The sequence below is a fragment of the Diadema antillarum genome, unplaced genomic scaffold, assembly GCF_040938485.1.
Source record: "Diadema antillarum isolate AM-2024a unplaced genomic scaffold, OU_Dant_1.0 seq00000447_RagTag, whole genome shotgun sequence".
NCBI classification, from domain to species: Eukaryota; Metazoa; Echinodermata; class Echinoidea; order Diadematoida; family Diadematidae; genus Diadema; species Diadema antillarum.
The window spans coordinates 73,500-98,787 of NW_027271421.1; the positions used below are offsets into that span (position 1 = coordinate 73,500).

At 38.6% G+C, this 25,288-nt stretch overlaps 1 protein-coding gene across 1 annotated transcript in view; it reads left to right on the forward strand.

Annotated features, from left to right (window-relative positions):
- Positions 1-2,799: 2,799 nt before the first annotated feature.
- LOC139732786 (protogenin B-like) overlaps positions 2,800-25,288 on the forward strand; it is a 101,225-nt gene continuing 78,736 nt past the window's right edge. Inside the window, exons 1-2 of the mRNA XM_071643630.1 lie at positions 2,800-3,238; positions 23,557-23,859. Of these exons, the coding sequence (XP_071499731.1) occupies positions 3,175-3,238; positions 23,557-23,859 (367 nt within the window). The 5' untranslated portion in view covers positions 2,800-3,174. The remainder of the gene's footprint in view (positions 3,239-23,556; positions 23,860-25,288) is intronic.

A 25,288-nucleotide genomic window follows, 5' to 3' on the forward strand; every position in this document is an offset into this window, starting at 1 on the left:
TTGTCTTAAAGTCCTTATCACGACATGTCTGGAGTTCACGCTTATTGAAAACATGAGATTCTTGGCACGTAGATTACAACTATGGTTTAAAGAGTTAACTGAGATACGCATACCGTATACGGGCATTTCGATGAAAACATTTAAATACAAGGTACTGTAAATAATATGAAAATCAAACTTGATACCAGCCCTTATCGGCAACCAATAGAGACTATGGAGGACTGCAGATATAATTGTGTTCAGATATTGTTTTGGGTGATACACGCATGCCGTCTGATTTGGGATCAACTCGAGTCCCTCGAGCTGAGATTCCGGAACTGCAATGAGCAAACCATCATTATGCATAACAAAGTGACTGAGAATAATGCATGCACCACTTTCTGTTTCGTTGTTCTATACACAGAAAGTTGTTTCGTTTTCCAATCCTGTGCAGGCACACAGAGATTTACAGAATTCAATCATCTTTGGCTATAACGACATGGTCGCGTGCAAAATGAATGCAGCTTATCTAACTTAACCTGTAGTTACTGAATAGGGGACTGCTGTATATTCAATTTATACATTATTAATCGGATGATAGAACCTGTCAAAGAGTAAATTGCGGATATCATATACCATTGTCAAATTCACTTTCTGTTCTATACATAGTATCAATGGAATGTTATGAACCACTTCAGCATTACCAATCATTATCATAATTATTTCCCTGAAACGGCTGCATTTGTATGAGCGGGAAGAGTTTGGCATCATACATAGCAAGAGTCGTGACTACAAAACTAAATACATGTATTATACAAGGTTTTAGGACACTTTGAATCATGCCCCCCCCCCCCAAAAAAAAAAAAAAAAACCAACAACTTAGTGAAATGTTGTACAATGTACGACCTACTTCCATTAACCTATGATCTTTGACCTTTGAATACATGGCCCGCATTTTTTCAACGAATGGGCATTTGGATGCAACGTAGGTATTATATAAAAGAAAAAATGTTTTAGGAAAATACATTTTACCACTTCAGAAATAATTATGGAACAAATAGCAAAATATTGACACGTTCACTTCTTCCGTAATGACATGACAGAAAACTTTCCACACCGAATCGTTCTGCCGTAATTCATGAGCAAGTCATGGATATATACTTAGTTCGATTAAAAGTATACATTGAGTCATTGCAAAAGCATCTAATGAAAAGTATGCTTCAGAACTACATCATTGTCATTTATTCTATAACACTAATAATATAGAGCTATTGGTCCGCCATATTGCCAAACAGGTCGTTGTCCTCCTATCACTATACCACGTTTGTTTAGCAAATAAGGCACAGAATTTAATTTTGCACTTGTTGCCAAAGACTCTAATCTTCTTTACCGCTATTATCAGACATGTATGCTGGTGCTGTATGAATTAGAAACGGAAGCTTTCAAAATAATATTTACCATCTAACAAGGCAAAAGCGAAGTGATGTCTCGTCCACGTATCGACTTTGTGATTACAGAGATTTTCAAATGGCATAGGCCTAGTTCATTGACTTTTTGACTGTTGACGTAGTCGGACTTCGCCAATATTAACACTTGCCAGCAATCATTAGATGATCTGAGGAGTGAATTTGGTGATCATATAGCTCAAAAGTGTGGAAAGTTATTGAAAGAACACCAGAATACTATGTCGACAGTGTTTATCAGGTGAGATACAAACATATTAGAACAAGTTCCAGTGGGTTTCAGGAGGTTACTTTTCCAGCCAGGGCTATAGTCTAGCTGGTAAAATTGGGTCTTTGAGGGCATCTGGCGGCTACCCCCCCCCCCCCCACTTCTTAAAACGTCTGGCAACGGCCATGCATATATCCTGTAAGTGTAAATAACAAGTTCCAGTGGATTTCATTAGGTTATATTTTCAGCTAGGCTAGCCTAGCTGGAAAAAGTTGGGTCTTTAAGGGCGTCTGGCGGCTACCCCCCACCACTTAAAACGTCTGGCAATGGTCATTCATTTATCCTGTAAGTGTAACGAACAAGTTCCAGTGGGTTTCATGAGGTTACTTTTTCAGCTAGGCTAGCCTAGCTGGAAAAAGTTGGGTCTTTGAGGGCGTCTGGCGGCTACCCCCCACCACTTAAAACGTCTGGCAATGGTCATTCATTTATCCTGTAAGTGTAACGAACAAGTTCCAGTGCGTTTCATTAGGTTACTTTTTCAGCTAGGCTAGCCTAGCTGGAAAAATTTGGGTCTTTAAGGGCGTCTGGCGGCTACCCCCCACCACTTAAAACGTCTGGCAATGGTCATTCATTTATCCTGTAAGTGTAACGAACAATTTCCAGTGGTTTTCATGAGGTTACTTTTCAGCTAGGCTAGCCTAGCTGGAGTTGGGCCTTTAAGAGCGTCTGGCGGCTACCCCCCACCACTTAAAACGTCTGGCAATGGTCATTCATTTATCCTGTAAGTGTAACGAACAAGTTCCAGTTGTTTTCATGGGGTTACTTTTCCAGCTAGGCTAGCCTAATTTTGGGGGGGCCTTTTTTTGGCCCTCCTGGCCACACCCACCACCAATGACCAGCCAGACGTGCATTTCCATACTCAGGGGCATATGTACTAAATTGCTATACACATAAAAATTGGTAACCTTTTCAGCTAGGCTGACCCCCGCTGGCTCCCGGACTACAAAGGCCGGCTAACAACGATTCGTCTAACTGTCATTAGTAAGAGCGCCCTCACATCAGTCATAATAATTTCAACCCATCATGAATGAATACATGCCTTCATGTTATCATGTTGCATAATGTGAAGGCTCTAGACGTAGAGGTAGCGACACTGGCACTGGTGCAGATAGTGTCGGTCGACGTTAGATGTACAATAGAAGCAAGTATGAGGAACATGAGTGACAGTGACACTTCGAAGGGTCATGCTTCGTCCATGGTCAGCTGCTTTTGACTGGAGGGGTGGCGCTGTGAAGCGGAAGAGCCCACACGTCAAATAGTTCGATGCTCCATTCGCGCGCTGAGTTACCATTTGGCAATGTCGAGGTCAAGTGTTCGCCACACCACCGGCCGAAGGTCTCTGTATCCCTCCTCACTTCATAAGTCGTTTGGACAGTCCGTATTGTGCGACGAAGAACTACGCTTGTTAGTGGACATTGGAAGATTATGGAAAAAATACGATTTTGACTGTGGAAAACAGCCTGCATGGCGATGCAACGTTGTTATCAGCAACCGTGGATTATATTCCTGTGCAGTGTGATACTAGGAGGTGAGGTTTTGCCGTTGTTTTGTATGCAATGTGTGTTGTGTGCGTATGTGTAATAGTGAGTGTGTGCGGACAGTTTGTTTGGCCTGCACAACAAGGCCGAGGTTGTTCTACGACATGGCTATTGCACAGTGACCGTGTGGCGCACAAACGAAGGCCACTGTGTAATCACTCTATCGAGCCAGCTCCATCACGGAGTATCGCAGTTCGATCAACCTGCGTTGTTGGGTTAACCCGGCCCTGTGTGAGATAACCAGCCAGCTAGCCTGATTCTATTCTACAGAAAGTGAGGGACTTGCCCATCATAAGCATCAATACTTTTCTGATTGATGTAATGCTTAGCAATAAAAACAGTTTTGACGACTGTTTATTAAGACACTTTCCAGTGTGTTTTTTTTTTCTTCAGATCTCTAAATAACTAAGTTTGCAAGTTGGACTTTGGTCAAATAGACACCAACCTTCAGCATGGTATGGCTAGGATCCTTGACATTTGGCTTCTGCTCTGGTCCAGGTCAAATGTTGTGGAATGAATTGATGGCATAATGTTTGCTGTTGTGGCATGCTATGGAAATGTGTGGCTTGTGCCTTAAGGACGCAGATAACATCTTTCAAACTGTAGAATGTCTAGATTCTATATAACTAGAAAACATGGCCCAGTTGCTGTAAAAATGGGCTGTACCAGGATGGTCCACAACACAAAGCGAACACAAAGTGAACATGTCTATTGCGTTGAGTTTTTATACTTGACATCAGTTTTGTCACCTCAAACTCATTAAAGACAAACTTCATTAATTAGACTTCATGTCTATGTTATCGATAATGATACACAATTCACAACTTACCGAAAACGAAGATTATATGCAGCATGTGCGAACGGTAGGCGCCTACATTGTCTTTTATACTGATGGCCATTTTGACTAATCGGGAGTTCTCGTGATCGGAGCTGCACTTTTTTCTGTCGACATTGCAGCTGTGTTTTCTGTGTAAAATTTAGTTCGTATTCTCATATATACAGTGATGTAAGTCATAATGATATTCTGCTTGTATGTGTGAGACTGAATGGCTCCTCTACATTTGAGATTGTTGGAAAGTTGTAACTCAAAGGTGAAATTACATTGAAATATTGAAAAGATCAGCTAAAGAAGTATGTCCTGTTTAAGACAGTATACTCTGTAGGTATAATGATACATTTTCAACTTCTAGTAGTTGAGGTATAAGTAGACCAAATGACTGCGACAAAAATACAAGTGTAGACCCGGACTGGGGTCATTGTCTTACAGTACACCATGATAATTCATGCAAAATGATTTACCTGGAATCTGTATTTTTGGAATCACTTTTTTTCTGTATTGCAGGATGTGTGATAATGCTGGTATTTTGGTTTTAAAAATAAACATCCTTATGCTGACCAGAGATGTGGAAAACATGAGAAAGTATGATATTGATGGCAATTTGTTGTACAAAATCATCAAAGAGCAAGTTAAAGGGATCGTGCAGTTTTGGTTGAGAACTAATTTCAGGTTTCTAGCAGTTTTTGGTGAGATAATGAGAACCTTGTATGAAATATGAAAGGGCATGTAATTCTATGATTAATTCGACGTTTATTTTATGAAAATTGGTTTTGAAATGGCTGAGATATCCAAAAAAAGAGCAATTCTAATAAAGTGTGGGACCCACACTTTATTACGATTGCTTTGTTTTATTTTGTTTTTGGATGTTTCAGTCATTCCAAACCTGATTTTCATCAAATAATCTTTGAATCCCTCTTAGAATGGTATGCTCTGAACTAGTGTATATCATAAGTGTTTCCTTGGTATCTGGCAAAAAATTAAAAGCCCAATTCTCATCTCCACCAATACTGTGCTATCCCTTTAAGGTGTACTGTGTCTTGAACTTACACAGAGCTCTGCATTTTCTCTGGTAATGGACAAAAGTGATGAGTGCAGGCAAAGGTTGATTTTGTGTACCTACTGTAGGTAAATATCCAGGGCTGCTACAAAATTGATGTTGGGCTACCAAACTTCCAAAAAAGTTATCTTTTGCTTGCTCGATTTGGCAACCTATATTCAAAATGGATTTTTCATGTTTTCTTTTATTTTGGTTCACTATATTTCTTTTTTGGGCCACTGGAATTTCAAATATGACAATTTTAGTGGCCTGAATGGGCTACCAGAAAAGAGGTTTACATAGAGCCCTGAAATCATCATCAAAACATTGATTTTACACATGGTAAGAAATGATCAGCAGTTACATTTATATCTACCCTCTGTTTTTTTCTCCTGTGGCCTACTTTGGAAAGTTGAATGGACTAAGATCAGAGTCAGCATACAATTTTTGGAAAATTAAACATGACTGACAACTTAAAATATGGAAAATCTGTACCAAGGTGTAATTGGAATGTCTTTTGCTTTGCTAGTATGTTTAAGAGGAATGCAAGCACATATATTCAAAGACACTTGAATTTTAGGACTTAAAGTGTAGGGCCTACTCTTTCCTCATGGGTGGTCTCATCTTAAGTTTTCAGTTTTGTGCATTGTTGTTTCTTATTCAGATTCCCTGTGATTATCTGATGAGTTACTGTAAAAGTGGAAATTTTCGCGGTGTTCAAATTTTCTCGCATTTCGTGCAACCAGAAACTAGCGCGAAAATAAAAGCACGCGAATATTTTTGCTTGCCATATGTGCCTGTGCGTGATGTCTTGATTCCGCGGAATTAAAAACACGTGAAACTCTTCCGACCCGGCCAAGCGCGAAAAATTAGTCACGCGAAAATATCTACTTTTACAGTATTGCACCTTCCTCTTGTTATTTTGTTTCTTCTCTTTGATACAACATTGCTTAGTTGCTTAGCACACAAAGGCCAAATTCAAGTTCAGGACAAGCTTGGAAAAAGTTTAGATGGTTGTTTGATAAAGTCTTGGTGGTGAAAAGTTTGAATTCTGATAAATCTGTATTTCTATTGAAAGATTTTTGAGTGATTACATTAAGTTTGCACAAATTCATCCATTATAGCTTTAATTCCAGAGTTCATTTTTTTTACAAGACAAAATTTGACAAAATGATGACAAATTTATTTGTACTGGCCAATATACTTGTCCTGTGATGCAAGCAAAGTGTAAGTGGATTTTAATGATGAGGATTTAAGATGTAAGGAACTCTACATTTAAACCTTTAAGAGAGGAAATTATATGAGTGCTACCTGTAACGTGTGATGAGGTTCTTCCTATTGTACATGTACCAGTCTTTCAAATCCAATGAATCATAACTTTGAAAGTTTAAGATAGATCTGTACCTCCATGAGAGACAGGAAGGCTACTTTGTTACTCACTGTGACTAAGTTTTGACTATGACAGTGATGAGGTGGTTCAGTGTGCAAGCTGCTCTCGTTCAACCACACTGTTCACACTCACTGAGTTTATGGATGCATGGAAACAATTTTTTTCAGGAGCCTTTTAGCTTTCTTGTGTCAGTTGTACTCAAAGTTTGAGCTCTCTCCTGAGACAGCATTTGGCAAAAATTATTTTAGGCAGCATTTATCTAACTTGAGAAGAGAATTACATTTCAAAACGCGTTTGGAACAGTGTTTGCGAACTTGGTTTGAAACGCAGTTCTCAAGGTGCCACATTTATCTAACCATCATACAATTGCGATTTGAGTGGTGTCACTGCGCAGCTGCTCTGCGCCGTTTGACCTAGGAAGTAAAGGTCAACTGCATACCACCAAACATGCCTCATCAGTCACACACAAATAATGGTCAGAGAGCACAACCAGAAACAGCTGGGATTTGACCTTGAGATATAAACGCGTTTCAAAATGGCATTGCGTTTATACATGTATAATCACAGAATGGCGATCGTGGTCTCAAATGCGTGTCAAAACGCCCTTTGAAAGATGTTTCAAAACAGCGTTTCTAAACGCATTTGAAAACACGGTTGCGTTTATCCAATCCCTGAAAATGCCTCAAACGAGTTTAGGATCATGATTCTGCCTCAGAATTTGTTTAGATAAACGCAGCCTTAGATTATTTCAAAATGTTTTTAGGTGTATCAGCTTCAAGATTTAATGTGATGGGTTTGATTAAGGGAATTAGATATCATTGTCATGTTTTGTTTTTTATTCAATGTAAAGCATAGTCACCTCCTGAGATTAGGTAATCAGACAACTGATATAGTGTATGACACAAGATATTCAGCTGTGCATGCTGATGCCAATAGTGGGTTATTTCCTCAACCTTCTACACCATTGTATGAAGTTATGTTATAATGCTCAATATTGATCGCCATTAGTGTTTTTCACAGAATGATAAATTGCATGTCTTGCTGCTAATACTGTGGCTTGTACTTATTAACATACGGATTATAGGAGAGACTCTTTCCCCTTAATCAGGAATTATGACGATTGCTTCTGCTCTTCAGTAATGCCAAATAAGCTCTGCAGTCTTATGATACAAGGCAATATTGCTGTTGAGAAGCAGTCATGAGTTGGCTTAACAGTGCGTCCTAACAAGCCTGGAAAGATTGCTGTACTGTTGCCATTTTTTTTTTTGTCACAAGAAAGCATCTGGAAGATACCATGTTTGGCATTGTGGTTGGTTTGAAGTGATGCTTACTCATATGGGCAAGCAAGGAGAAGTCAAAGCCGGAGTCTCCTCACTCATTCAACAAACAACAGTAGATATTAACACTGTAACAAGTCACCACTGTCTTTGACATCTACAAATGTCTTGCTGAATCCGTCAAAGATGTTACCATTTGAACTCAGTGAGAGAAATATATACTGTATAAGCAGTTATTTTCGTGAGGGTTTAATTTTCACAAATTTCCAGAATCACAGTTGGATCGCGAATTTAACAATACACTAGGGTAACAATGCATGCAAGATAGTGTTGGTGTCAATTCGCGAAAACAACATCTCGCAAAAATGTCTGTGACCTTCTAATTCGTGAAAATATCTGTACGTGAAAATAACATCTTATACAGTAGACTGAATTGTAAATCAAAAAGGTTTGTTACTGTAAAAGTGGAAATTTTTATGCATTTCGCGCAACTAGAAATTTGCATGAAAATAAAAGCATGCAAATATTCTTGCTTGCCGTATGCTCAAGTAGTTGATGTCTTGATTCCACAGAATTAAAAACATGCAAAACTCGTCTCACCTGGCCGAGCGCAAAAAAAAAAATACTCATGCAAATATATCCACATATACATGTGAAGTATTGAAAATTTAGGATTTGGATTGAGAGAATGATTGAGCAATTCTTATGATATTATATTACTTGAAAGGTGTATTTGAAAATTACCCTTTTCCATTTCTTTGATTGTGAACAACATGCGTCTTGTATACGCCTTACATGATTCAAAATGATGTCTTATCTTCCTGAATATGTGCAATTTTTTCCCCCCATGGAAAACAACAATGTATGTGTCAGAAGGGATAGTGTAAAAGATTATCACGTTGAGCTGATGTTCCAGTTGAATTAGGAAAAGTCAGTCACATATGACAATAGGCCCATATACAATTACAAATTACAATGAAGGCCTACAACTTACATGGACAGTCGATTGTATGTATACTTGCAACTGGGTTGTGAATTATCAATTAATGAGCTGCTGGAATCATATTTAAAAAACCCAAAAGAACAACAAGAGGAGGAAAATATCCTTGATAAACAAATTGTACAACATTTACAGTGTATGTCTCCATTTTCCCATGTACCAAATCAAGCCCCCAAAAACATATCAGGCTACAAAGTCATTGTGGAAAAGGCATCCTGCTATTCATTCCTCATACTATAGAGTAACCGCGTCAGTAAGCGGCCGTGCAGCCGTTCGCGGCAGGTACAACATACACGGTAATATACAGCTAAACACAGCATTGCACTGTTACATGCACTCTACACATATACTAACACACTAGCAATCAACAAAAACCAACCGATAAAATGGGCACGATCTCTGACGAAAGTGAAATTTTCTCACCTAAATGACAACATATCGCATCCAAAATGAAATTTTCGGTACTTCTTAACATAACAGTTAAGAAACAATGGTCCAAGAAACTGGATTTTTTGTCGTTTTCTCGATGTTCCTGGATTTTGAAAACATATCCTCACGTAAAATAGAATTTTCGCGAGCCGATGTGGGCCGCCATTTTTTTCGGAAAGTGGATGTTACCATCGAAAAAAAATGAGAAAAACACGAGAAAGACATCAACAACACCGCCAGAATTGCGATCTTGTTTGCGGCCAATGCATGTGCGCACGCTATTTTCACGTGCTTTCGCAATGGGAATTGGCGCTTACGCAATGTTCGCGAGACATGTGAAGGCGTTCAGCCAGAGATCGCGGGGCACGCGCGTATTGCATAGGGATTGTACATCGTGCCGCAAGCAGAAATACTACGTCGCATATCGCCTTTATCGGCGAAAATTGTGCCGGGTTTTGCCCTGGTAAATCATGAAAACTGCGTTGGTCAATGGTAAATTTCTTTCATGAAAACAATTGCGTTAATGAATAATCTTGTCTATGATATATGAAATGGTTGAAAATAATTTGCCTGATTTGTTTACAAGTTGGAAAAACTCTTAACAATGCTTAAACTGCCGCAAACGGGATATTTTACTCTAGGTTGTGAACTTATTAGTTTTTTCAATTCCAGAAGGAAAAGCATAAATTTGCCTCGCTTCAGTTCATCTTTGTGATTCTTGACAAATTTGTGGTAGCAGCACATTTTTATTTTAGATGACATCAATTTGATTCAGCACCTTTGCACTAAATCATGTTTATTGCCAGTAACAGGCATTTGTGATATAAAAAAAATAGTTTGTAGTCAGTGGGTATGAAAGGGAGACTACTACTTCATGATAAATTTTTGTTAGCCATGACCCCTTTTGCCTCCAGAAGCCAAACACACACATACACACACACACACATACACACACACACACATGCACTCACTCACACACAGCATCCAGCACATGGAGTTGAGAATTGCTCAGTGAAGCATGTACTGTGCAGTCATGCTGTAAACACACTCGCACACACACACACACTCACACACATGCACCATGCTGCATGTACGATGTACATACATCGATCCAAGCGTGCTGCCATGCACACATGGATAGCTGTGCACATAGGACACACACACAAGGTACATTGCACAGGACTACTGCTGGGACTCTGCTCTTCCATGCTGTGACATGTGTTTACATATTAGCCGCCTCCAAATGCCTTATTCACATAATGCGATCCACCACTGCTTCTCATTCATACCCGCATGAGTCATGCTGTTTGAAAGAATGTGGCCGTGGAGCAGAATAGCACTTGAGAATGCGCTGTTCTACATTTTGGTGTTTGCATGTGTGCCTGGTTGTGTGTTTGTGTTTGTGTTTGTGTTTGTGTTTGTGTGATGTTTTGAATGGCAGTTGTGTGTGTTTGTGAGTGTGTGTGTCTGTTTGTCTAAGTGGATGTTGCACTGTTTTTATTGGGGGCAGTATTACAAACATAATACTGTCAGCACACCATGTTACTTTGGAAATAGACCTTGATATCAGCAGGGCTGCCAACACTGGAAACTAGTTGAGAGTGAGACTCCCATAGGCCAATGCTATGATTTAGGAGTCAAAATGAGTGAGATCAATAGAAATGCATGCAAATGAACTAAAGTTTTAGAGTGAGAAAGGACCAAAATGCATGAGTCTTACGCTCAATGCGTGAGAGTTGGCAGCCCTGTATCAGGCATCTTTACAATATACATGAGGCACTTTATCATGATCTTTCCCATCTAGGCCTACATGTACAATTGTACATGTCCATGGAATCAAACAAGTTCAGAAAAAATAAACTACCAGTACTGTAAAAGTTGAAATTTTCGCAGTGTTGAAATTTTTGCGCATTTCTCGCAACGAGAAACTAGCGCGAAAATAAAAGCACGCAAATATTTTTGCTTCCCATATGTTCCTGTACTTACTGTCTTGATTCCGCGGAATTAAAAACACGCGAAACTCTTCTTACTGGGCTGAGCACGAAGAATTAGTCGCGCGAAAATATCCACTTTTACAGTACACTGTACAGTACATTCCATAATTTTCTTGAACATGATATATAATGAATTACTACTTAAAAGACAATTTCATGTTTTGAATTTGTGATTGAGAGCCATAGCAATGACAATTATAAATGAGTCATTGAGTGTTATCCCTATTTTTTAGAAGCAGTGTCTGCAGTTTTTCTTCCTTGGAAAAGACTAGGGTACATTTCATTTTTTTGCTATGGGAGACAGCATATTGGGCTCTTGGTAATTTTGCAATTGGTCATCTCACAAAGTTGCAAAACTAAAATCAAAGCAAAATGCATGTACATACAGCGTGCGTACACGATTTGATAACCTGGTACAATTCAAGTAAATTATGCAAATTTTGCAATATGGCACATTTCATATTAGTCACAATATTTGATAGTACAGTGTATGGCAGAGCAGCTTTCTGAGCAACATGTGTTTTGGGTTCACCAGCCAGTTGATGTTGCTTGCATTGCTAAGACTAAAATTAAAAAAATCAGAATCTTGTTTTAACGCCCTTTGAATCTTGTAGCTTTGGTAGCAATCTGGCAAGCAGATACGACATTTTATAACAAATTCATCAAAAAGCTGAGCAGAGAAAAAGCAAAATGATTTGGCTATACATGTTACAATGAAGGAGCACAACATCAGAATGCTTCAAATGTAGAAATCTTATCAATCAGAATAGACTGTTCTTGTATCAATGAGATATTATTTTTGTACAAGCTGCTCCTGTTAAAATTCCTTGCTTTGTAATTGCAAATGTTAGTTTATATTTACAACTAGATCACATTTTATTTTGCAAGTGATGGTCACTTCAAAGGGGATGGCTAGTAACTGATCAGTGGGAATCAGTGGGAATGCTTGGTGATGATTGTTCAAATCCTTGTGGGATTCATTTAAGAGTACGCTATATATCTGTTGATGTGTGATTATTTACTTCAGAATGGCCTCATATTCAAGTAATGTGCAGTTTAATGTTTCCAGGTTAGCATGCCTGTACAGTGACGGGGCATTAAACTGCACATTACTTGAATATAAGACCATTCTGAAGCAAATAATTTTCACACAACAATAGATATATAATGTACTCTTAAATGAATCCCACAAGAATTGGAACAATCATCCCCCAGCATTCCCACTGATTCCCACTGATCAGATACTAACCATCCCCTTTAAATTGCAAGCTCATAAATCATTGTATAGCCCTACTGGAGAGATGATCATACCTAATAAATTTCTAAGCAAGCAAAGCGAATGGATACACAGTGACACAGCATCAATCAGTTTAGAGTAAGCCTACTTTTAGTCACTGAATGAACATTGGTTTATGTCATCATGATTTGATGCTGTTTGGGAGATGGATTAGAATTGATAGCGTGAACGTTTGTGTGCATGTTACAGTATGTGTGTACTGTGCAGGAGTTCATAATGAGATTGATCCCAGTCAGCGAGAAATGTTCCTTCATCCACTGTCATGAATCTGGGCCTTCAGTGTAGATACAAATCGTTACTCAGCAAATGGGCAGATGTCTGGCATGGCCCCTGCCTGCTTATCTACAGTTCCTACCAGACTGTGAGTGGTAATTGAATTACCAGCAGATCCCACTGGTTTTCGGGGAAGCAGGTCTTGTTCTATGATCAGTTCTGTTGCTGGTAAATTGAGGGAGGGTGAAGGGGGGAAGACATCTACCCAGACAGCAACCGCTCAGGCGATGACAGTTCTCCTCCTTCCTGGGCCCCTCTGTTTCTCAGGGAGATGGATCCAGCGATTAATTTTGATTAATTTGAGTCATTAAGCGCGGAGGGAATTGTCAGGCCGGATCCTTGCTACTAATTCATTACTAAGAGGTTGGAAAACATTTCTGAACGTGGTTGATAACATCACACTTTGACTTTAATTTTGCATTACTATGTATTCCCGATTGTGCAGATGAGCATAATTCCATGGTAGGCAAGAGAAGAGAGCATGAACTAGGGCTATGAGATTGCTTATTAAAATTTGGTTTATTCTTTCTTACAATCTCAGTTTCATTTTTCAAAAAGGAAATCAGCATAGGCCTATATGATTGAAAATAAAGTTTTGCTTGAATTTCACAGTATCATGAAACTAAGAGAGAGAGGGAGAAAAAGAAGAAGAAGAAGACAATGATAGGTTGTTGGAGGTTCCTGGAACATGAAGACAGTGATGATACTGATAATATTGACAACTTTAATTATGGTGATGATGCATACAACAACAAAGCAACAACAAGAAGGCAACAATAACAAAGCAATAACAACAACACTTTTTTTTTTTCACCCAGCATATCAACATTGGTACAGTGCCAGCCTCACTTTGACCCTGCCATTACTGCTAAGCTTGTACAATTGTAGTATTCCACAGTGCTGATGTTTTCCTCTCTAGTTTAGAGGGGACATCATGGATGAAACACAAGGACACACTTGTGTAAGCGCGTCAGGTAGTAATCAACTCAGGAGCACTGATCTCGGAGGAAAGCTGTTTCATTACTTTGATGCTCAGTGCAATACATCTGTACATTCTAGCTACATGTAGTATACAGAGGTGAATTATGGAAAAAAAGGAGAAGATTTAGTGGTACAAGTGGGTGTAATTTGAAACAAATCTGATTGATATGAAAATCAATTGGTCTTGAAATATGCAATTTACATTAGTTTACCGTATAGGCCCTAGATGTTTCTATAGTCATCCCTTTACAGCCACAAAACAGTGGCTAAAGGGCTTTTTACACTTGTAAATTTTTGCTTAGTCCCGTACCAACGGTGGGGCTAAGGGGTAGCCCCACCGTTGGTACGGGACTATCCTTAGCCCACTTTCTGTTTACACTCGTTTTTGCCAAAGTGGTCTAGCCCCACCGATAGTCCGGTACTATCTGGCCCTGCAAAATAGCAGTGTTAGCACCACAATTGCGGTGCCAAGCAAGTGAGTGTAAACAGAACGAAAAAATAATCCTGGGCTAAGCGACGGAGACGAAGTCCAACCCTCACTGACCAATCAGAAACGAGGTACATCAAGTGCTGCCGGTGTGGCGTGTACGTGTACAGTACACAACGTAATCATGAATATTCATGTGGTTTGGAAAGTCCGGGGCTAAGAAATACGAGTGTAAAAATGTCAGTTTTCTCCTTAGCCCCGGACAAGAGATACAAGGTAGTACGGGACTAATTGGCCAGTGTAAAAAGCTGAAAAAATTGGTATGGGACTAACGATAGTCCTGGGTCAGAGAAAGTCCGGGGTTAAGAAACACAAGTGTAGAAAGGGCTATAGAGGTTAAGAGTAGATTGGTATTTCCGGAGCACAACACGCCCGAAGTGTGACGCCTTTAGGTGTGAAATCATGTGAAGCTGTGGTCACATAATGTTTAATCACCAGCCCCAAGCCTTGTGCAGCTTGTCATCACAAGACATAGAATACAGTGTCAGTTCTACATGTATGTAGCTAGCTAGCAGTCTTGAACACAAAGCCATGACTGTGCTGCAGCTTTACTTAATTTCAATATGTTTTGTTCATTAGTAGATGGTATGATTTCTTGTACCATGAGTTAATCTCAACCACAAAAAGAACAACTTAGTCATGTGACAATATCACAACAAATGATCTGTAGTATTAGTAGTGCAGTGTACATGTACATAAATCTCACTAATTTTCTCTTTAGTACAACACAATTGCTCCTTTTCATAGTGTATCTAGGACATGTTCGTTATTACCTCGCCAATTCTTTAAACGGTAGGAGTGAAAGCACAAAAGTTCAGCATTTACGAATAAAGATGTAGCTCATTTGACTTATTTGAAGGCTAAATATGGATATATGTGTACCTAAAGTGCATTGACTTGATAATGATCAATTATTGTCATTGTGCACATGAACAAATGATCAGATGATATCAAAATACTCTCTATGTCCGGGTGTGCAGTGAACCCCCCATGCTATCTAAGTTGTTTCTTTCTTTTGGATTCAACACAGTTAAAGGCATAATTTATCATTTGTAGATGAAACAAAAACACAGCATTAGTGCTTCAAAATAGTTCTTGAATGTGACTTAGAGATAGAAACGACCTAATGTAAAAATTTGAACCAGTATAATCGATGTTAAGTATTGTTAAATATACAAAATGTGAACAATAGTTATAGTGAAAATATTTCCAGACTAAACCGTATACAGTTATGGTTTTATTAAGAAAAATAGTGATATCTCCTTAAATTTTAGGCTTTATTGCAAGAATTTTGTATGGTACGTAGGATGTTTTGTGATACAACTGACCTACACATATGCATCAAATATGATATCTTGAACATCTTTAAAATCACTGCTCCCAAAGGTAAATAGGACCTGTAATCTTTTGCTAGTGCTGCAATGGGTGCTTGAAATGTGTTTCTGAAATGCCAGAAAAAATGTGATCGCAAATGTGTTTGAGCCAGAAACGCATTTCAAGTTGCTAAATGCAAAATCCTTTTGTAACATGCTTGTGTAGCTCTGACCTGCCAATGCCAACCGCTGCGTACTACGCTCCATTCCTCAGGTCAAACTGCGTAATGGAGCCGCGCAATGACAAGGCCTCCCAATCGACTCACGACAGAGTTGATAAATGCAACAACTCAAGAAACTCGTTCTATAGTGGGAATTGAAACACGTTTCAAACATGGGATAGTTGATTAATGCAGCCAAAGTATGAAAGTGGGCTGCACTGTCCATGGATTACAAAATCAGTGTTTATAAAACAAATTTTGGTAACTATAACCACACATAGATTATTTAAAACAAAAACATAGTCCATGGATACTCACATTTAGAGTGAATAATGCATGAAGAGCTGAGAGCCCCATTCACAGAGAAGGCTTGATAAAATACTATTCATAAAAGGCTTGGCAGATATGATTGACATTTACTGAGAGTGGTAGCAACAAACATCAACAGGCAATAATTCAGCTATATTTCATTGCTGTAGTATATGCAACACTTACTGGTGGGCACATTACCAAAAAGTGCAGAATTAGGACCACAGGGTACATAGGCCTCCCCATTTAACAGATTTTAATACTGTCAAGAATTTGCCATGCTGTATGATGGAATGATGTTATCTTCCAAGTAACCGATCATTTGAGCAAAAGAATTAATGCAAAAGCTTGTGCACGTATACATCCATGTACACATGTATACAAATTGAATGAAACAGTGTTGAATAAACATGATCTTTCTTCACTGTTTATTATTTTCATTTGTTATACTTTTCTTTTTCTTCAGTGTTTGACTATTGAACCTGCATTTTGTGTAACCATCTGAAAGATATCTCATGATAATGTATTTCAGCCCAGTTGCATCAGCTCAGAACGCCTAGCTTTGTGGAAACCTTTGTGAGATGTATAGCTCCGTTATGCAATAGGCATTAACAGTGGGGCCCCTCATTGGCATGCAGGATTTCAGTCTACAGTTATCAGTTCGAAGGGGTTCCCATTTCTAACTCGCCAAAGATGCCTCTTTGTAATTCTTTTTACTAATCTATTCAGTAATATTCCAGTTGGTGCATTGATCCCTTCTGCTAGCCCCTCTCCCCATAAATTCCACTCGCACCTCAGCACTATTCATGGAGAGAGAGTTAAGCCATTTGCTAAGGCAGTGGTGGCCTCTAAGGGGAAAAAAGCTATTTGTCCCTGCTTTCTGCACACAATTGAACTTGCCAATACCCCTGAATCACTCTGCCACACCAGGGGGTTGAGAGCACTATCTTTTCCCACACAAAGGGCTTTATGCAGGGAACATTGTCCACAGGCCCCTGACCAAGCTAATGCCAGGGACAGGTTACGACATATTATGTAATCACTCTCTGGAAGCTTATGCAACAGAGGATGTCCAGCTTGGCAATAAACTGATAATGGTCTATCTTTTTTTTTCTTTCTCTCTAGGCTGTGGCCCTTTCAAGGGGGAGTAAACACTGACAATGCAAGAGTAGGGGAGGGGAAAAATCAATCCTGGTTGAAGAGGATAGGAGATGAGCTTTCTTGCCCATCTGCATATAACTGTGTACTATTGGTGTTCAAGGGTTGAGGGTTGGTCTGTGGTGGGCAGATTGTATACATCCAGTATAATGAAGTAGGATTGGAAAATGGGATTAGAGAGAGGGTTTCTATTCATGGGGGGCTGAGGGGGGGGGGGGGGAGAGATTGGGTGGAGCTTCTTCAGGAAAAACAGTTCTCGGAAACATTGAAGACAGTTATATTCTTTAGAAAAGTACAATTCAGTGTTGCTTGGTCATCATAAGCTATCTTTTGCACATAGCAGAATGTCATTTTTGATTAGGTGCCTACCTTGAAAAAAAAATCACTTTAAAAGACAAGTCCACCTTCATATACATTAGGATTGAGAAAATGCAGCAATATTAGTGGAACACATCAGTGAAAGTTTGAGGAAAATTTGACAATCCGTTCAAAAGTTACGAATATTTTAAGTATCTGCGCAGTCAATGCTGGAAGAGAAGACTATTACAGTGTATGATGTCACATGCGTACAACTATATAAGGAAAATAAAAAGAGAATTTCACAAAACTTGAAACTACTTTTTTGATAAAGTGCACATTTCTTTGACTTGCTACTGACGTATGTAATAATCATTCCCCTTGCCTTCTGAAAGAGAGAAGTCAAGTGTTCTTTTGTTATGCGACAAAAATGGAAATATGTTGAATTTTCTTTATTCTTTCTTTATATCGTTGTACTCAAGTGACATCACAAGCTATAGTAGTCTTTTCATCCAGCCGTGACTGAGCAGAAACTTCAAAAAATTCATAACCTTTTAACGGATTGTCCGATTTTGCTCAAACTCTCACTGATGTGTTCTACTAATATTGCTGCATTCACTCAACCCACATGTCTATGAAGGTGAACTTGTCCTTTAAGATCATTTTTAAAATATAGTTTCACATGATTCTCATATTATTAACTACAAAGAGAAACATCAGGACAGGAAGCACACATTTCAACAAAATTTGATATTAAGTCAGGAGGTTGTGGTTCAGTGTTTCATATTTCATCACCTACATGCTTTCCGAGTATGATGTGCACATGTATGAATTTAATCAGTCAATGATGCCATAACTGCAACATCTTTCTCTCTGAAAAATCACCCATGCTAGGTTATTACAAGACTACAGTAAATTGCTTGTTATTGATTTCATGTCAAGCAAAGAAGTTTAGTAAAGAAATGTCAGTTCAGTTGGAGACTTGTGAAATGATCATTACCCCTGCCAATATAAGTGCATGAACTACAAATGTAATAGCAGACATTTTGCCATCCACCGGAGGACATCTAAAAGGAACAACTTTCCCATCCCCCATCCACTGTCCGCCTGCTGCAATCCACACTAAAAATGTAAAACAAGGAATGCATATCTATCGAGGCTGATAATATTTTCATTCATTCATAACAAAAAGTATGTTACAAATGGCAAAGCATCTATATTCCATGTAAAATAATATCATACAAAAACACATCTTGTTTCCTAAAAGACTGAAAATGAAAATTGAGGGGCTGCTAAAAAGTGACCTTTGATGATGTAGTCCCCTCACTAACAGAGACTCCAACCCAAAGCACCTTCTGATCTGGAGATTCTCCCGCCTCAAACCCCTAACAAACGGGAGACTCCAACTTGATGTGTGCGAAGCGCGAAGTTCCTAGGGTTCTAGATGCTTTCTGATGCTATCTAAGGTTTATTTTTTTCAACATACGATAGAAATAAGTAAGAAATCCTTTCCAACGGGAGACAAAGAGCCAGGGCGGGAGAAATTGAATCTCAAGCGGGAGAACGGGAGATTTTGCAAAAATGGGTTTTCGGCGGGAGATCTCCCGTCGAAAACGGGAGAGTTGGAGTCTCTGCACTAATGATACATGCTAACATTACTATGATAGATAATGCAAAACTTACAAAGTAAGTAACCATAAAAACAAAGTAACTGTCGCAAAAATACACGTTTGTCATTTTATCACTGGTAACATGATGCTCGTATTACATACACACACACTCACACACACACACTAGTGCTGAACAAAAATTTACTGAAGACATGTGTGCAGTCACCCAGCTTATGAAGACTTTGAGACAAGAAAATTCTTACAAGGCATCAGCTATGTGGATTGTTTTGAACTGCACTGCAGCTGCAGGTATACAGTGTATTTTGATGGTAGTATATGATAAAGCTGATTTTACATGGACAGATGTAGGTAAAGGTAAACAACTCATGTTGAGTGTTTGAAACAAAAACAAAAACAAAAATCATTCCACATCAGCCAGTAGTGGTGAAGTGTGGACAGGGGTGACATGACATTTGCTCCTGCGACCATTGCTCTGGTCTTATTTTCTCCAAAGTCTTTGGGTTAGGGCTGTGATAGGGTTTTAGGTTTAGTTTGATGTGAGGATTATGATTAGGGTTAGCATTATGTTTGTGGGTAGAATTTATATTTGGCTTAGCATGCAGATATTTCGTTGGAGCAATTGTCACAGGAGCAAATGTTATGGAACTGTGGACGGGTACCAGTACTTGTACTACTACCAGCTGGAACAGGAACTTGAGGGTCCAGTGTTATGACAACATTCGTAACACCAGGGAGGTGGGAGGGATCCTGTTTCTGGCTGTGCACACTGTTTGCCTCAGCAAAAACTACTAGCTCAGAATTTATTTGGGAGTCTGTTGAATGAAACTTGAGAAAACTCGGGTCGACTTTCACAGAGTTTTTCCTGTGTTACAGTCAATGACAGAATCATACTAACTTGAGTTTTCAGTTCTTACCAGGGCTTTTCTCAGGTAAAACATTTCATGCAACAGGCCCCTTGTGTGGAAAACAAAGTACATTAGCAGTTTACATTGTATTAGCAGAGTAGTGCCAATCCACTTTGGAAACACATGCTCAAGGTCAAAGGTCAAGATCAAGTTCTTAAACTTTCAACTATTTCCCCATATCTGTGCAATGCTGGAAGGTGTTTTATTTTTTAAAAATCTTAGTATTGTAGATGTTTTGCCAGATAAAGATTCTCTAGGGAAAATTTTGGGTCAGTGGGTCAAAGGTCAAAGGTCAAGTGAAAATGCTTAAGATTACACTACTGTCTTGGTACCATGGAGGTAACTTTATTCATAAACTTAATCAAACTAGGCATAGATTACATGCATTACTGTACATTGATTCTGTAAGGAAAGGTTTGGGCTATGGGGTCAAAGGGTGAGGAAAACTGATAATATATAAAAATGTTTTCCATATTTTGCAAATAAAGCTGAAAGTTTTGTCATGAAAATGGATGTTTCCAGTTAGTGATTATTGGAAGAATTGTGGGCCATGGGATCAAATGGCAAGGGTCAAAGGTCAAGTAAAAATGCTCAAATTCCTGAACAATTGCTCTTTGAAACAATTTAGCCAATCATCCAAATGAAAAGTAAGCCCTTTTTGCACTTGTGTTTCTTAACCCCGTACTTTCTCTGACCCAGGACTATCGTTAGTCCTGTACCAATTCTTTCAGCTTTTTACACTCGCCAATAAGTCCCGTACTAAGCTCTTGTCCAGGGCTAAGGAGAAAATTGACCTTTTTACACTTGTATTTCTTAGTCCGGTACTTTCCAAACCACATGCATATTCATGATTATGCTGTGCACTGTACACGTACACGCACGCACCGGCAGCACTTGATTGTCTAGTTTCTGATTGGTCAGTGGGGGTCGGACTTCGTCTCCGTCGCTTAGCCCCAGATTATTTTTTCGTTCTGTTTACACTCATTTGCTTGGCACCGCAATTGTGGGGTTAGCACCACAATTGCGGTGCTAACCCTGCTATTTTGCAGGCCAGATAGTACGGGATTATCAGTGGGGCTAGCCCACTTTGGCAAAAACGAGTGTAAACAGAAAGTGGGCTAAGGAAAGTCCGGTACCAACGGTGGGGCTAAGGCCCCCCCTTAGCCCCACCGTTGGTACGGGACTAAGCAAAATTTGCGAGTGTAAAAAGCCCTGAAGTATCTTCTCCTGGGTCAAACTGTGGAATGGAGCTGTGCAAGTGACAAGGTCTCCCAATCAACTCATGACAGAGTTGACAAACCAACAACTGAGAAACTTGATCCAAAAGGCATATTTGCAAATGCGATTTGATAAGTAGGTATCGTTGTTTCAAACATGGGAAAGTTTATAAACATAGCCTTTTGTTTCAGTGCCTAATCCTTTCCCTCTCCAAACAAGAGGGCAGTCATGATTGTTCAACATCTAATTCACATCACCTCCAGTCATTAAACCTGCTTGAGAACATTATATCTACACAATCCTCATGTCCTGCATAGCTTACAATCAATGTTGAGCTATAGGTATAACAGACACTGGATCACTTTGCTATCTCGAGGCTTGTTGCTAGGTACCTTTACCTCCAGCCTGTTGTTGTTGGGGACTAGAAAACAAATACTTCTGCCTTTCTCTGAAAAAATAGGTGACAAAGGTGATGGTGGTAAAAATGGAGGTAGTCATGCATAGAAGTCTCTGTGGGTAATACAATTTCAAAAAAAGGAAAAGAATACAGTAAATAGATGGAGGGACACAGTTCACTAGAGCAGATGTCCATTACATCTACTGTTTGGACTGCAAATGGCTTCCAGGGGGTACTGAAGCTACAGGCTCTAGCAGCACATTGTCGAAACTGTTTAAGAATGCTTTTGTCAGCAGTAATAGCATTACTCAGTATCTCTAGCCTCTGTTGAGTATTATGGTAGTCTGTGGTCAGAAGTTGTCCCATATTTCCTCCCTGGTACCTAAATACTGTCAGGTTCCACCACCTTGCACTTTCATGTGGGATTAGGAAAGAATTGGTGGTTTCTATTCAACATATATATTAACATGTTTGCGCCGTACATAGTCTGTTGTTTGGAAACTGTGTGAAAGCATCGTACCCATGTACTGTAAATTGTAGCCATGTCATAGAGTTGTAAACTCTATACTATGTCTGAACCAGATGTGCATTCAAAATTGAGTGTCCGTAGCATTTTACATTTCTAAGCCATCATGAAATGTCATGCATTGATATTTTTTCTGGTACGTGTATGTTTTACAGAAAGGATAACATGAAAAGTTCTGTAGTGGAGATGCCTGTATTTTGAGCATTGCCTACTTCAGCACAAACTCATTTGTGGAAAGTAGTATGTATCAAAAAAGTATACTATGTCAAATTATACTCCTGTTTTGGCAGTGAGAAACAAAAATGTTACACAAATTTTGTCTTCAGGAAAAAGTAATGACATTTTTCAAAAGCTAGGTTAGTAAAGGTGGAATAATCTACCTAATTTTCCCCTTTCACTGCACTTGAGTTTGAATCATTTTTGAAATTTTACGGCATGTGCATAAATACACAGATCTGCAATTTCGAAGATGATTGAAGTTCACCACATTTAGCCCATCACAGAATATCATTCACCAGAAAATTGTACAACATTGTACTTTCATAGTAGTCCCATAAGACTGTTCTATCTTCAGAACATTTTTGCTTGCTTTGGGCTCATTTGGAGATTTTCTTTTTTCTTTTTTTTGGTCATTACTCACTGCAGACAGCTCTTCAGCTGAAACCTTCAATCACATATTCTTCTGATACTAGAGATCTTGAAGTGTGAAATACTTTATCAAACTTTGTAGGATTTGTATTGTAAGAGAAAATGGCACCCCCTATGCCCAAGTATCCTGATGTTGACTGAATGATCTGGTAGATTGATCTTTATAGAATGGAACAGTGTACTAAAGCACACTGTGTTCCAGTCAGTGATTTATATGTAAAAGAGCATACAGTTATGCTTTTCAATCTGTGTATTCATCTCATTTGTTTCATTATTGTATTCACTTGCATACCTTCGTGAACTCATCAAGCCATATCATCCCGGTCGCAATCTACATTCAAAATCAAGAAATCCCCTTTCTGAAATAAGTATCAAATCCAAGACATTTGGTAATATGGCTTTTGGAAAAATGGCACCATCACTGGAACAATCTCCCCTCTGCATTAGATGTATATTTTACAGATTTGATAAATTCAATTTTTTTGTTGCAAACACATCTTTTTGATAATTTTGTTAATTATATGTGAACATAGAAATACGTGGATGATTTTGTTTCCATGTGTACATGCATAGAGACTATCCTTATGGTACTATGCATTCGTAGAACTGATTATCATTATTGTATTTGGTTATTTGAATGTTAGCTAATTATTTTTTTTTCTCTTTTCTCTTTCTCCACCCAGGCACATTCGTCTGTTCTGATATTGTTGTAGAGAAACCTCAAGATGTGATTGCATTCAGAGAAGAGCCCCTCGTGTGGGACTGCAGTGTCCAAGCGACATCGAACAATTTAACATACGAGGTCGTGTGGGTCTTTGATGGCCATGTCATAAACAACGCCACGGGTGCGCACAAGTATGTGCATGCTAACGGGTCTTTGTACATAGCTTCGGTGGAAGCAGAGAGAGACCAGGGGAAATACAGGTGCTGCGCAAAAAATGCAACAGGGATTTTGTGCAGTCAGGAAGCACTTCTAAATATTGCTGGTGAGTACAGTGATTGAATAACGTTTTCTCAACTTTTATTTCCTCCACCTTCACAGATGATGGCATGTGCAGAAGTTGTTTTACTATTTTGGGGGGTATCTCATGTCAACTTTTCAGATTCCGATTGTTCATTGTGTCATGTATAAAATAATGTATACACAAACATTACTTACAGACTCTTCTATAAATACATGTACTAGTAACCACGAATAACCCAAAGTAATTTTGCTTACGTACAATTCTTTGATTAAAACAGAAATCAAATATTGCATCATATTTGTGATGATGTTGTGAGGTTAGTAAAGGTCAAAGAAAGTAGTGACTAGGAAATGTTAAAATATAGACATTGCAGAAATTGCTGAAATAAATACAAGAACTGGCATCCATTTATCACTTGATTTTTGACAATAATGATGTGTGATGATGCAGATTATTTCATTGGTGCACGCAGGGAAAAAAAGGTCTAGCGACTTGATATCAAAGCACACACCAAGTGTGAAGGATATAATTCTAAGGTAGACTCTGACGTAGCAACTGGGAATATGGAAACCTCAGAGAGAATTTCTGTGAAACCCTGAGTAGATTTTAACTAAACAAATGCAGATAACTTTAACAGTGATTCTCTTATTTATCATACATATCAAACAGTTCTTTATCCTCGTGAATACGTTAGGGATTTGATAAATTTAAAGATGTTGTAAGGGGTGCGAGGTGACTCTGTTGATAGCGTATCTGCCTTTCATTTGTGAGACTTAAAGAGGAAATCCTCGCCAAAAATGAATCAACTTCAAAAGAAAGAGAAAAATATTCCTTACAGAACGATACAAAAATGACAAAAATTGGATAAGAAACTAGGAAGATATGAAAATTGTGAAATTTAACATTTTCTCAGAAAACATTTCTTGACCAGTCTTCATGAATATTCAAATGAGCAAGTTGACAATGTCATACTCTCACAATTTCTTATTTATTTATACTTAAATTATAAAAAATCTCATATTTCAGCTGTATAAATATAAAACATGGCTAAAAACCATTCAAAATGAAAAAAAAAAGAACAAATGCTAACTCTGATGTATCTTGGTATGACTCGTGAGAACATACTTTTGCTTACAAGTATTAGCTAAAAATCCCCCCCCCAAAAAAAAAAAAAAAAAAATCTGAATTTCATGCATTGAATATGGGCTATGCAGCCATCTTGTCAGATGGAAAACGAAACAAAGTTCATATGCTTTCATCACATGATTTACAATCCAACGAAAAATGTTTAATGAACTATCAATCATTCATGCAGGTAGACATAATTGGCCTCATGGGCATCTGTAAATCATACACTCTTTATTCATTCAGTTTTTATATTTATGTATTTTTTTTAAGTGAGAGTAAACCCCATGACACAGAGTAAATCTCACGTGTTCAAAGGCTGTAT